The sequence below is a fragment of the Oxyura jamaicensis genome, chromosome Z, assembly GCF_011077185.1.
Source record: "Oxyura jamaicensis isolate SHBP4307 breed ruddy duck chromosome Z, BPBGC_Ojam_1.0, whole genome shotgun sequence".
Lineage (NCBI taxonomy): Eukaryota > Metazoa > Chordata > Aves > Anseriformes > Anatidae > Oxyura > Oxyura jamaicensis.
The window spans coordinates 60,858,626-60,873,911 of record NC_048926.1 but is presented as its reverse complement, the minus strand read 5'-3'; the positions used below and the strand labels follow the sequence as shown (position 1 = coordinate 60,873,911).

The window sequence follows — 15,286 nt, the reverse complement described above, 5'->3', positions numbered from 1 at the left end:
CTGTCAAGGTTTCAGTCCAGTCCAGCACAGTATCTCAGTGAGGCTGCAAAGATCCCAGTTTGGGAACAGCCACTTCCACAGCTTTCATAGCTTTGGCACGGATGTTGAGTGCCAGGTGTGAAAGCGAAAATCAATACAACCCTTCTAACCAGGGATCTAGTACCATGATCTATAAAATCTAAACTTGAGCTACTGCATGCTCACATAAAGTCCAGCTTTTTGGCTTTTTTACATCTCTGTTCCATTAATTTCAACCAAGCTAATACAGTTCATACAAGCTGAAGACCTTCATCTTCTTCCTGCCTTTTAAAATAAAGAGCTGAAACATCTTCTGAACCATTTTTCAGAAAAACAAAATCATATTTTTGCAGAAAAAAATGGATAAATGGAGAACCAACTTAACAGGGGCACTCCCACTGAAAGAAAAAATCTGCCAAAAAATAATAATCTGACCTAATTTTAAGGATACAAATGGATTATGTTGTGCACTAAAGTATATAATCTAGACTACACATTAACTTCTCCTCACTACTAGGTACCCTCCACAGAGGTCAGCCATCAACCCAGTCCTATCCTGGGGAGCACCTGGCACCTCTGAGACACTGCATCTCCTCCAACAGACTGTACAGTTCCTGCCTCTACACCGCCATCCACCTCTCTTTTGCATGTGATTGATGGCTGTTTCTTTTTTGTTTGTTTGTTTGAAGAGTCCCACACTCTAGGAATTCAGCCAAAGTCAGTCACATCCCATCCACATTATTTGCACACTTCTGAGTGCTTCCGTCTGCTCCAAGATCTTTGCAGTCTTTCTGATACCTGACTGCTTCACCCCAAACATCTGCTACAGGCAACCACACAATGCCACAACCCAAAATACCTGCTGCTGACCCTGAATTCAGACAGTCAGGCACATCCTTACTAATATCTTATTATCACAAGTTAAAATACCCTCCATATTTCTATTTGTCTGAAATCCTCTGAATGTCCCAATTGGATTGTTTCTTCTTGTCCAACATGACCCCTATCATCTGCACTGGAAGTGATCAGTGCTAGTGTATGGACTAGAAAGTCAAGAAATTAATTTCCTAGTTATTTCCCAGCATCTGATTCTTGTTTTAATGAACATACGGTGTGAAATCAGATGGGAGAGTTACAAGTGACAAAGAGATAGTGTACAGAAATACTGTATGCAGCCATTAGAAGCCATCATCTTTTTTGCTCAAAAATCTTTCTACCTTCCTCTAGGTAGCAGAATATGAAATAGTTGTGCAAAAATTCAAATTTTTGAAAACCATACAAAATACAGAGGAAGAAGCTAAATCACAAACTAAGCAATCTACTAGGCCCATACTTTATTCAGCCCTCTCTCAGTACTACTGTCATTACGTGTATGTGTGATTTGAAGAGCAGTGAGAATTAATTTTTGGTTGGACATGTTTTAAACTATACTGTCTACCTTCCTTATAGTCCACACTTTCTTGTGATGAGTCTTGTTTGTGTTTATCACTTCTGCATAGCATTAAAAACTGTGATGGGTCACCTTCAGGCAACAACTGGAAATGAAGCATAGCTATTTTCATGACAATCTTCTGCAGGAATTTCTCATTCAAATTCCTATAAGTTTTTACACCCTCTGAAAGGGTTAGTCAATCTATTATCCTTTTAACTTGAGAGAAAAGTAATGCACGCTCTTTAAGGTTCCAAGCAAATGACTGTGAATTACTCTGAAAAAAAAAAAAAAAAAAAAAAAAAGAATGGGAACCTACACGAGTGCCAGTGATTACAAATTACTTTTAGGGCTAAAATGATCAGTGCTGAACACCACCATAGGGTTTTGAGACTGGACAGAGTATGCACTCCACTGTAATATATGACAGAGAATTAAATGTATTGCTGACTGCCATCCTATGCCACTTCTTACCCTTTAAAGTGCCACAACCTTAAAAAAAGATCAATACAAAAATAATTACAGGAAGGAAGTTGTGTGCACTATCTCCAGTGCACTTTTCTGTTTCTTTCATACCTAAGTATTTATTGAGCCATTACAGGTGAAAAATTAGATGTTAAGCTTATAAGGCTAGGTAATACTCACAGCAACTGCCTCCAGGATTTGTTTAACAGCATCAGCAGCATCTCGTTCACTGTAATAACCCTTTTCCACAATCCTGTAGAAAAAGCAATGAAAGAAATTGCATTCAGGATTATGCATCAAGGTAAATAAATTGTGCAGTCAAAAGCTTCTTTTGAAAAATGAGCTAGAAAACAATCAAATTTAAATACTCCTGGGAGTCTGAAGTGCCCTCTAAAGCATAGAAAACAGCCTTTTTGCAATTCAGGTTATTTTGATTCCCAGCTAAATGAGAAGCTGAAGTTGAGATATCAACTCTGCAAGAAGAAATAATACATACATATTCAGCTGAAAGGGTTTGGAATTCTCTAAAACTCATGAAATCTGAATTGCTCTCATATAAAACTAGGCATCCTTTAAGAACTGCTTCTTCAGATTTATATTTATCACTGTATCTTCTTTGTTTATTGAACTGTAGAGAAGAAAGGGTTGGTGTCAAAATCTACCAAATTTAAATTATACACTTAGTATCATAGCCTGAACAATTGTCTTTCTTACCTAATCAGCAGGAAATCAGGACACTGTTGTCAAGAAAACTGCAGTTTCATTAAATCTTAAACTATTTTTTTTTCTTCTTAATGTAAACTGCCAGCATACTATATTTATTTTGTACAAATGACATGGAATAGTGTTTGTAAACATGCTGACCACATGTAGCTTTCGACGAGTTCAACTATTATGTGTTCTGAACATCCTGAAAAATCTCCTCTGCCCCCTGCCTTTGCTTTTACATCAAATCATTTTCATAAAAACGATCAAAACCCCAACTTTCTTCTTTAATAATGTTATCTCCCTGCAGTAAGGGTTAATGCCATTTTCCGTGCTGCCCTGCTAAAGCCCTGCTGTGTTACTGCACGCTTCTCTTTTGGAAGAACATGGGCAGTGGCAGTGAGTCTGAGTGCTGACTCAGGATTTTCATAGCATGTTCTGCAATAATAGAAACTGCCTTTACAGAATAAAGCACGACATGAATGCACAGTTCAGTTCAACAAAGTCAGCAGGAGAACCAGATCTGCACAGGGACATGTAAGAGGTTAATAAAAGAAGAACATATCACTAACATTTATTAATGGTCCATATTAATGGTTGGGCAAGAAACCCAACAGTCTTTTTACCTTCATATTTAACTACACACATTATTTGTGAACCAGAATAATTCTCCCTCAAATAATTTGACTTAAAAGGTGAAATCTTTGAGCTGAAGGTTTGATTTTTCACCATATTCAGGTTTTGAAGCTCAAGAAAACATAGATATTGTCTAGAAATTAAACCTGTGCTGCCTAGTCATGTATTTCATCAAGTGGTCTGCAAGCACACAAACTAATATTAGAATACAACGCTCAAAGAACCCCAAGAACCTGGAGAGGAACAAGCCTAAACTGCTGTCTGAAGTCAGCAGTTACTGGGAAGACCTCCTGCCTCAGGGTCCAGAACCGCATTCTGCTTATACCAAGAACAGTAACCTCCTTTCTCCCTACTCTTCCCACCCTTTTTTCTTAGACAAAAAGTTTTAAAGGATGCAATCAAATGCCACATTACACTTGAATCACACATTCCTCCTCGCTACCTCAGGCTCTCAGGATTATCCCTGTCCAGTAGGTTACACTGAGTGAGCCCAGTGACCCCTTTGCCTGGGTCTTTGCTACCCTGTAGTGTCTTGGCTTCCTCCTTCTTTTGAATGCAATATTTATTAATCTATATGAAAAGCATTTAGGTTTAGCCAGCAATTTCCTGTCTTCAGCATTTGAAAGCATTTCTAAGAACACTAACTTCACTCCCATCCCACCATCCCGCTTCCCTGCTAGTGTTTTGGGTGCTAACCTACTCCTCCCACCATACCACAATAATGTGTTAAAAACACTGCCCTTGTCTTTCAGGATTTAATGTATTAAAGCCATTCACAGCATAATAATTTTATTAAGCTTACAATCTTTAGTAAGACATGGCAAACAGCAACAAAATTTCAAAGTTGGTAACGAGGTAATGAAACCAGAAAGCCCGCACTTCTCTGCTGCCACTTTTGGGATCACATTGCTCCTGCTAATGACCTTCAAGTTCTTGAGCCTTGGCAGCGGGAGTGTCCTACTACTAGGTCCTTGCAACTACAGCAGGGGGGCTGTGCTAGTTTGACCCTCTGCTTCCAAATTACCATAGCTTTTATAATATATTCCACAAAGCAGTGTAGGGAAAAAAACAAGCAAACAAACAGCATGAGGCCTGTGGACATGCTGCACACCGGCTGAACAGCTGGAAGCTCTCAGGGTTTAGTTGCAATGATGGTCATGCATGCGTCCCCTAGGAATGGGACACCCTGCTCATGCTGGAGTCAACACAATCCAACAGCTGCAAGACCACCTTGTGCACCTCAGCTTGGACATGGGTCAGGCAGGAGGCAGACAGTTTTGAAGTTCTACCAGGATTTGAAATACTCAGATTTTCCAACATACGTGTTTACAATCAAAGAAATACATGGCAATTCAGTTACTGTTCAATATACCTTTCTCCATCCAACAAATGCCTAATTTTATGGTATGGTCTATATGATCTATAGCACAGTATTTGCTCTATTCCTTAATTTTTCAAACAGATAAAGTTTTTATTATTATTATTATTTTTTAAAGATATCTTTTAAATGCAAACTTAAAAAAAAAATAAAAATAAAAAATCCTCCAATCATCACAATCAAAAAATGTTGAAGCTCCTGTCTTCCTGTCAATTCCCAGCCAATGCAGGAAAGGCAGCTACCAACTGCCTGTCTCCTGTAAACATGGGAGATCAAAGAGATGCTCAAGACTGCCACCTTGACTACAGCATGTAGGTCAGAACTCCCTGCCTCACACAACTATATATTGGTATTGATAGGATATTGTTTTCATTATTTACATTTAAACACTCAATGGAAGAAGCACACAGATGCTGAAGATGAAGACACTGTGAATTTACAATGTACAGTAAATGGATGTAATGAAGCATGGGCCCATATTTCAGGGGACCAATACAAGACAGCTGTAAAATTATTGTGCAATGCACATGGCTCGCCAGCTGAAGTTACATGTGAGTAACATGCATTGGCAAGCCAATTACACCTCATGTCACATGCAGTTATCTTACTTGTTTTTCAGAAGTCTAGAGCCCAGAGAGACTGAGAATACTAACCTTACTCTTAATTAATGATAAACTAGCAAGTAGAAAGCCTGGTCTTCTGTGAAGCAGTAAATGAAATAAGACATACTTATTCATAATAGAGATGAAAATTTATTTTTAATGGTATTCTACTTTAAAACTGAAACCAGCTCTTAGGCAGTAAGGAAGAGTACTGAAAGAAGACTCCTGTAGTTTAGGTGCGATAATAAAGCTGGGGTATCATCTGCACATATATTTTTTGCATCCTCCCAGTGATAGTTTACATAAGAAAAGGGGTAGGTGTGCCAGTTTGCTACCTGAGACTAGTGAAGCTTCTTTACAAGGATTTTTCAGTTTCAGCTGGCAGCCTAACACTGACTCATTGCCCTTTTTTTCCATAAAGGGAAGGAAACTTGCAGGAATGTCTTATTTTTTATTATGGAAATTAAACAATTATTTATACCTAGCTTACAGAATGATCTTTAAGAAATGCCTAGATGAAAAAAAAATCAAGCCTTCACTGAGAGGGCAGAAAAACAAGAATGGTAAGGAACTAATTAAATCCTGTCTTTGATATGCAAATGAAATAGCCTGGTAGGCCAAAAGAGTGTTTGAGAGAAAAACTGGGAGGAAGGCAGAAGGGAGTGGGAAAGAATGGATACAGAAATGCCATTTTAAAGTCAAAGAAAAATTGGTTTGGCAGAACACTAAATTTGCTGGAACAAACATTCAGGAAATTCAAGACAGAACTTCACATCAATTATGACTTTCTAGAGCAAGCAAAAATACCATACTGATGCTATAGACAACTCATATTCTCATACCTACCTGTGCCTGCACATCTATGCCTGCACATACACAGTTAATGAAATACGCCAATTCAGTTGTTCACCCTTATACGCGGCCAGACACACACCTAGTACATACTGATGGACATCAAGCTGCAAGTCTCCTAAAATGCCACCCAGTTTAACCTTACCTTTCCAAGCATGCATGAACGAATTTGTAACAAAACCTACTCCTGCTGTAAGGAGAAGCAGTTCCCAAAGGCATCTCCCCTGCTCTCTTATAGGGCAGCTAGGGATGCTGGTGCTCAGCTAAAGAACAAAATGGCACACTGCCCAACAAACCAAAAGGTAGCCTGGGGAAAGGCTGCAACCTTTTTCCTGTGATTAGTGCTCTTGTCTATGCAGCAGGCAGCTCCCATATGGTCATTAAGAATGCATACTGAAGTGTTTAATAACTTGGAGTAACGTTTTCAAGATCCCACCCAGCCTTGGTAGAATTTCTGTTCATTCTGAGTACTTGGAGGCTTCTGACAATATCCTTTAGTTTTCCAGGCAGTTTTCAGTGTAGCCTCTGGACATCTAAGCTGTTGCTCTGTTATGGAAGTGTGAAGCATCCTCTGCTGCTTATTATGTTTTCATTATGCACATCTTCATCAGAGTCTATATCAGCACTGGCATAAAGTGCTACAGAAGTTCACCACACATCCACAGCCTGCAGTGTAATTTGGAAGGACCATAAACTGGATTTTACTCTTGTTGGGACCTTCTTATAACTTGTTACTTCACATTCATATGAAGCCACTGAAAGCAATAGGATATCACCGTAAAAGAATGTGGACACAGTTGCTCTGCAGAAACTGTATTACTCATGTGGAAAACAATAAAAGGAGGAATGCAGTCCTGCTAAACTAAACACATTTGATCTAAAATCAATGAGGAAAGAGATAGGGAATCCCAACATGTCATATTAAAATCCATTTTCAGAGATGTATTAAAATTATATTGACATACAGTTGTGCAGTTGACACATATATATGTGTCTGGTAGATGTATCTGGGAATTGATGACAAGCGTTTTAGGCAACAAGTGGGAACAACCAATCCCCTACTAAAGCAAACAAGTGCACATTTTATCACAGAAGGACCAAGCCGACTGCTGTCCCTCCATTGAGGTCCTGGCCAGGTACGAGGAAGGGCTGGGTGTCCATCCCTGTCCATCCAGTGCAGTCCTGGCATCACTCCAAGCCCTGCACAGCAGCAGATTCTGTAACTTGTCATCAGGAGTGCCAGGAGGTGGAAGAAGCAATGCAGAAGAGGAACCAAAATACACTAGAAAAGGTTGCTGCACCAGCTCCCTCACCCAAAGACTAAAAGTCTCTTGGGAAAGTTTTGCTTTTCTTGGGAAGGGAAATCCTGAGCAAAGAGTATGTCTGCATTTTTAAACACAAACTGTTCCTGTGATTGCTTGTGACAAAGTAAATCTTACCCACTTTAACAAACTGACCTGCTCCTCCTCCACTTTTTACATTGACTCATTCTCCTATTCTTAGTTTTAATTCCCTCCTTCCTACCTACACAGGCCACCCTACACATCCTCTAGCATAGCCTGAAAGCTGGGCATACAAAGTCTGTTTCTTGCTTCCCTTACCTCAGATTGATAAATTAAGTTAATTTTTATGCAAATCAATCTAAACAGTTCCAAAATTTGCGATTTCTAGCCATCAGTTAATATTGTTGCTATAAATAATATTTCTCCACACAATGGAATTAGACGTATTTCACTATTAAATACATTGATAAATATACAATGCAGCTTGCAAAAAGCCTCCTGAATATATTTAGTTGTCCAAAAGAGTAAAATCTCACATCTATTTTATAGTACTTTACCAGCTTCCAGTATCATTTCTCAGTATTTCTTCATGCTAAGTTCATATTTGCTTTTTTTGATCATTCTTTATAAATACTCCAATGTCAGAAAAAGAACAACTGTTCTCAGGGTCATTTTCATTCTGTCTCTGGCTAGGTTTTATCTTAAACTCTCACAACACGTTATGAGTAGTCTGCATCCCGTTACATCATGTACAGCATCAGTGAGACACTAGCCTATATAAATGCAAGATCTGTTTCAATGGCAGTACGTTCTAACCAATTTTTAAAATATTTGTTTTTATATAATTATTAAATTATAATATTTGCTTTTATATAATTAATGTTCATTTAGTTGCCATGGAGCTTTTTTCTGTATATATTCATTTAATTCTTATGCAAAGGTAATTTTAAAATAAAATTAAAATATTCCTACAAAGTAAAGTAAGACTGAAAATTAGTCAGAAACAGGAAAAAAATGACATCACTCTATTCAAAATCAAAAAAAAAAAAAAAGGTTTCCATGAATATCACCTTCTCAATGAGTGACTCATAGATATATTGGCTTATACATGTAGCAAGGTGGTTTCAATTCCTTGTTGCTAAAATGCATTTGTTTTGATAAAATGTAGGCCTTTCTCTGACTATTTATGCATTTTCCTTAATGCAGCACTGAAAAGTAATAACTATAAACACCACACCTCTGATTCTGTTTGCTGATTCTCCCTTCTTTTATGAGCATTCTCATAATTCCTTACAGAATAGCTGTATATCACTAATGACTCAAATTGTCTGCCCTTAATCTGAAAAAGGATAATGGGATATACAGAATTGGCTTTGGATCTGTCTCCAGGTCAATCAAAGAAGACATTTTTTTGTTCAATATCTTGTTTAGAAACGGAATGTAGCACTACAATCATTTAGAATATCCATTTTTTCCTCCATCATTATAATAATAAGTGGTAGTTTCTGAAAAACATGGCATGCAGGAGAATTTAAGGAAAGATTCCCTATTTCTTATAATTAGTACTGGTGCTTGTTTTCTCCACTTCTACTTCTTTCTACTTCCTACTCAGCATTTCTGCAGAACCCACAGAACCAAAAACAAACAAACAAACAAACAAACAAACAAAACTCTTAGCTAAATCAAGATTTAACCATTAAAAGCCTGGAAAATAAATAAGTATAGCCACATCTTCAGAAGGAGCCATCTTTCAGCCATCTCCACTGAAATTAGTAAGAACAGTTCAGCCCACCATTTTTAAATACATAGGTTCCTCTATCAAGAGTTTAATTTCAGTACACTCTTCAATGGTTCAAGGCATTTTTAATAGTTTTTAATGGCTGAAAGACACTGCCCAAGCTCAGCTAAATAACCTCATTTCAGCCCTCCATGTTAAAAAAGCACAGCTGTATCTGTCCTGATATTTTACAGTACATTGCGCTATAGCTCACTCTGGCATACTGTTACCTTCCCCAAAAGACTGAAGCACGTGGCCATTAAATTCTGAAAATGAATACAGCATATATAACATATACAGTGCATATATCCCTTTATGTCATGATGCATAAGAACACTTGTATTATCAGTTCAGGACTACTTAAGGTTCACCTTCTTCAGTCTGTCAGTGGTTTTGGCACCTCTTAATAGTGCGTGGATGTAATACATTCCTTACTCCAGCAGTTAAGCGTGGATGTAATACATTCCTTACTCCAGCAGTTAAGCTTCAACGTTGAACTGAGAAGTACATTAGCTGAAAAGGGTTTGCTTTTCAGGTTTTCATTGTATGATCAACTTGTCATTTAGGACAAGCATTTTGGTGCCCTGAATATTTAGGATAACTGTACTTCTTCCTGAAATATTTTGGCTTCCCTTTGTACTCTTGTCATAAAATAATTAGAAAAAAACAATGAGAAATAAAATGTACAAAACACTCACATCCTAACTGTTTTTGTAGTTTAAGGAAAGATCTTGAATCAAGGCAGAGGAGAAACACTGTTAGCTCTTGTGTCTGTCAGAGACTTCCTGTAAACATTATAGTCTACAGCTATAGAATCTGTAGGTATATACTTGACCTTGTCACCTGCACAGAGATGTTAAGAACTCTGCATTTCAAACAAATTTGAAAGCTAATTTTGTACATAATTGAGGAAATCAGCCAGCGCTTGATCCTGTTCCTATTTAAATTGACAGAGACATATCTCTATCTCCTCTAGCATCCAGGACACGTCTACATAATATATCTACTTCTTGTTTGTTTGTTTGTTTGTTTGTTTCCCTCAGTCTTCACCAGCAAGAGTTTCAGTCACATAGCCCAGGCCCCAGAAGGCAAGGGCACAGACTGGAAGAATGAAGAAGCACCCACAGTAGGAGAAGAACAAGTTTGAGACCAGCTAAGGAACCTGAAGGTGCACAAGTCCATGGGACCTGATGAGATGCACCTATGGGTCCTGAGGAAACTGGTGAATTAAGTTGCTAAGCCACTGTCCACCATATCTGAGAAATGGGGGATGTCTGGTGAAGTTCCCACTGACTGTAAGAGGGGAAACATAAAACCCTAATTTTTAAAAAGGGAAAAAAGGAAGGCCCATGGAACTACAGGTCAGTCAGTCTCACCTCCGTGCCCAGCAATATCCTCCTCAAAACAATGCAAAGGCACATGGAAAATGAGGAAGAGATTATTGACAGCCAACATGGCTTCACTAAGGACAGATCATGCCTGACAACGATAGTTTGATAGCCTTCCACGATAATTTACAGCACTGGTGAATTGGGGAAGAGCAACTGACATAATCTACGTGGACTTGTGCAAAGCATCTGACACTGTCCCCCATGATATCCTTGTCTCTAAACTGGAGAGACGTGGATTTGATGAATGGACCACTTGGTGGGTAAGGAATTGACTGGATGGTTGCACTCGAAGAGTTACGGTCAATGGCTAAATGTCCAGCTGGAGATCAGCGACGAGCAGTGTTCCTGAGGGGTCAATATTGGGCTGGCACTGTTTAACATCTTTGTTGGTGGCATGGACAATGAAATTCTGTGCACCCTCAGCACACCAAGTTTTGTGGTGCAGTCATCACACTAGAGGGAAGGGATGCCATCCAGAGGGATGAGGTCAGGCTGAGGGGTAGGCCTGTGCAAAAATCCTCAAGTTCAACATGGCCAAGTGCAAGGTCCTGCACCTATGTCAGAGCAATCCTAAGCACAAATACAGGCTGGGCAGAGAACAGATTGTGAGCAGCTCTGAGAAGAAGGGGCTTGTTGGTTGAAGCTCAACATGAACCAGCAATGTGCACTTGCAGCCCATGAAGCCAGCTTCTTGGGCTGCATCAAAAGAAATGTGGCCAGCAGGTTGAGGGAGGTGATTCTCCTCCTCTAATCTGATCTTGAGGGACTTGAGAGCTCTCTCCTGAGAGAACTGTGAGTTCAGTTCTGGGGCCCTCAGCACAAGAAGGACATGAACCTCTTGGAGGAAGTCCAGAGGAGGACCATGATGGTCCAGGTCAGAGGACTGGAGCACCTTCCCTCTGAAGACAGAGAGAACTGGCGTTATTTAGCCTAGAAAAGAGAAAGCTCTGGAGAGACCTTTAGAAAACTTTGTGTACTTAAAGCGAGCTTTTACAAAAGCTGGGGAGGAACACTTCATTAAGAAGTGCACTGAGATAAGGGGTAATGACTTTAAACTAAAAGAGGGAAGTTTTCAATTATATATAAGAAATAAGTTCTTTACTCTGAGGGTGGTGAGGCACTGGAACAGGTTGCCCAGAGAAGCTGTGAACGCCCCATCCCTGGAAGTGTTCAAAGCCAGGCTGGATGGGGCTTTGGGCAACCTGATTTAGTGGGAGGTGTCCCTGTTCATGGCAAGAAGGTTGAAACTGGATGGTCTTGAAGGTCCCTTCCAACCCAAACCATTCTATGATTCCATTACAGAGATGAGGCCATAGCTGAAAAAGTTTGCTAGTGATGCTGGAATTGCAAGGAGTCTCAGTATTGACAGTATTTAACAAACTTAGAGCTTCACAGGCACTGATTTGCTCTCCCTTAAAAACACTTGACCCCTTTCCTGAATGGGTTAATGGCATACAGCTTGGTCCCAGCTAGGACAAACCCATGGCAATAATCCCTGCAAAGCTATTCCTGTTATTTCTTGAGCAATAACAACAAAAGGCAAGAGGACAGTTTAAATGAAAATGTTTTAAATGAAAAGGCTTCCACAGTGGAGTTAAGAACCAGGCAAGCTTTAACGTTACATCAGTTCACAATTAGAGAGTGGCAGAAAGCCAGCCAGTATTATAATTGCACCATCATCATTGCTTGAGTCATTTATCCATATACATACAGCTGTAATTATGTGTCCTCTGGTGCATGGTATTTCATCTAATTCTGAGTGCAAGCACTGACCACACCATAAGTAGTATCTTATATACAACCATTTCAAAAATTATTTGTATCTCTTGTCTTGAAGAGAATATTGCAGTCAAATAGACACTGGCTGACTTAGAACAATCCTGGCCGGTGATAGAGAATAAGGTGCTGACTGTAAACAAGGCTAAAGGCATTATTACAACTTTGTACAGGAAAGAAATATCAAATTACATTAGAAAGCCTACAAATGAACCATAACACACACCTCTTTATTCTGTAAATTACTGTTTTTTATCATTACTACAGCTGAAATCAAGAGACATAAATGAGCTATTATGACATCAATAAGCACTTTCACTAGAGCCAATTTGTGTGTTGCCTTCTGTTTTTCATAGAATAGGGCATATTTGGTGAAGCCAGTCAGATTTTTTTTTTTTTTTTTTTTTTTTTTTCCACAGTCCTGCAAAAGTGAGGGGGCTCTATCTTCCTCATGTAAAATAGAATCCAAAGGACTGCTGTGATTCATGCTCAGAAGACAAATTGCCACCACTTAATGGGACCAGGCAGCAGAAACAAATAAAAGATACTACTCTGCCAGTGATTTTTAAAACACCCACACTTCTGGGACCAGTGAATTCTCTTACTCTTTTTCATGTACCTTAGCAATTCTAATTTCCATATGCAGAAACAAGAAGGCTTCAGGAAATTTTGTTCACAAGAGGTAATCATTTCAGCATCTCTTAAAAAGACAAGTTCTTTAGAAAAAGTAATTCATACATATGCTACCATAAAAGAGGGTACTATCAGTTTAAATCTATGTTTCAGAGGAAATTATAAGAAATCTGAAATGAAAAGTGAACCAAGAGATAGTCAGCCATAGGCACTATTTTTAGACAACGGTTGGTGTATTTAATAATGAAACGAAGAAAGAAACAAAAGAGCATGTGGTCAAGATTACAAAGTACAGACAAAGAAAACATATGGATTGTCATAATCATTTCAAGCACAAAAAAAGACAGAGGCTAACAAAAACTATTCTTATCAATCTGCACATATTGTGAGCAAAATGAATTTAAAGTAGAGCTATTTTTTTTTTTTTCTTTTAATTTAAAGTAGAGCCTTTTGCTGAAATTAATATTTGTAAAAGTGATGTATAAGTGATTCAGTTGAAAGGCAATACATATTAATAAAATCTGAATGGAAAAGACCAACTTCAAGAAAATGTAGCTTATAAAAAGCAGATACCAGACTTCATTGAACTGCAAGACCTATTACTACCTGTCACAATAAAGAGCTTAGTTGGTAAAAGCAAAACCAGATCAACAAAGAGACCAAGAATCTGATGAAACACATCATGCAATACAAAAGAAAGTTAAAAGAATACAAAAGAAAGTCAAAGTTAAAAGTATCCAGCAATTACATTTAAGCAGAGAGTGATGAAGGGATGGAGGGTAAAAGGAAGAGACGAGAGAAAAATATAACTGGACCAAGCTTAAGTCATTATTTTAAAAGGAAGGAACTATAAAAAAAATTGAAGAGAGTGATCAAAGGTGTTAACAGAATATAATGAGAAGATTGAGTACATATGTAAACAAACCTTGCAACAGTTTAAAATTTACTGATTATTAATAGAAGTGTGTTAAAAAAAGTTTGATGAACAATTTGGTTCTATCAAACAGGCAAGTCTAATATTTTTTTTTTCTAGGAAAAAGTTATCAATTTTTATAGTGTCAAGTCATTCTACATTACCTGATCATTCCTGAAATTACCTTTTTTTCTTTTTTTTTTTTTTCTTTTTTAATTCCATCAATTCTGCCATTATCTTTCTCCTTTTAAATGGAAAAGAGGTGAAATGGGGAAAATCTTTTGATTATAAATCTGCCTTTTAAAGTATCCACACAGGGTTTATCATTTTATTCTGTATGCACAATACAATGTCATACAAAAAACTAATAAAACTCAATCTAATTATTTCTTTCCATCACTCAAACTTCTCATACAAAAGATGTGTCTATGGTCAACCTCAGTGACATACTTCGTAAGAAGATGCAGTGAGAAGGATGATATGATAGAGGGATGAAAACTGATCTTTTCCCTCCACTGTTCTCCTCACCCTGCAATTTCCTACTCACAAGTGTAGTAGGTCCTTAAAAGACTGATCTTGCAGACAGAGAAAGCAGGGTTAAGGGTGCCACCAGTGTACCATGCATTTGAACAACTGGGTTACATCTGGGTTTCTGTTTTTCTCAGTGAGATCATGCCCCAGCACCAGTGAAGACTGGCATCAGTATTGCAGCAGTGTGAGAAACACAGCCATGTGCTGTTGGACTTACAGGGCTAGGACGCTCAGAAGCACCAGAGTTGTCCTTCAGGACTCTGTTACAATGCCACAGTTTAAAATGTTCTTCAAGCATGCATGGCTGTTTCAAACACCCAGGAAAGAAAGAGGAAGGCCAAACAATTTTAAAGGCATGTCTGCCAGAACTGGGCTGGAGACACAGCTTTAGGAATGAACTAGATTATCACTTAATTTACACCTACTAGACCTATTGGTGTTCTCTCTGTGTTGGCCATTTTGTCCATTGGTTTGTCTCACTTCACAGCCTTTGTTACTGCTCACTTACTGGGGTGATGAAAGCCATCACGCAAACTAGCAATAAATATTGTAATTTACATAAACTTCTCCAATTTGGTGTGGAGTTATATTTATTGTGTTTGGCATGTAAGAATATGGCCTATAATGTGATTTATGAAGTCTGAGAAACAGCCTTTTAAATATACAAGCAAAACCAACTTGATTCAATTATATTAGCTAGGATGTGGAACAGACATTTTTGTTTGAATTTATCGCCTTTTGGGTAACAAAATTGACCATCATATGGCATGTTATTTAAGCAGTAACATGGATCATATGATAGAAATATTAAATATGGTGAAGGAAGTTTGTGTTAGAGTGCCATGAAACTGCAGCACGTCAGGAAAAGTAATACAATTCCAGAGAGTGAATCTGACT

The 15,286-nt window shown here is 38.3% G+C and overlaps 1 protein-coding gene across 1 annotated transcript in view; it reads right to left on the bottom strand.

Moving 5' to 3' along the window:
* CAMK4 (calcium/calmodulin dependent protein kinase IV) overlaps positions 1-15,286 on the bottom strand; it is a 160,895-nt gene that overhangs the window by 55,874 nt on the left and 89,735 nt on the right. Inside the window, exon 5 of the mRNA XM_035310910.1 lies at positions 2,093-2,165. Coding sequence (XP_035166801.1) covers positions 2,093-2,165 — 73 coding nt within the window. The remainder of the gene's footprint in view (positions 1-2,092; positions 2,166-15,286) is intronic.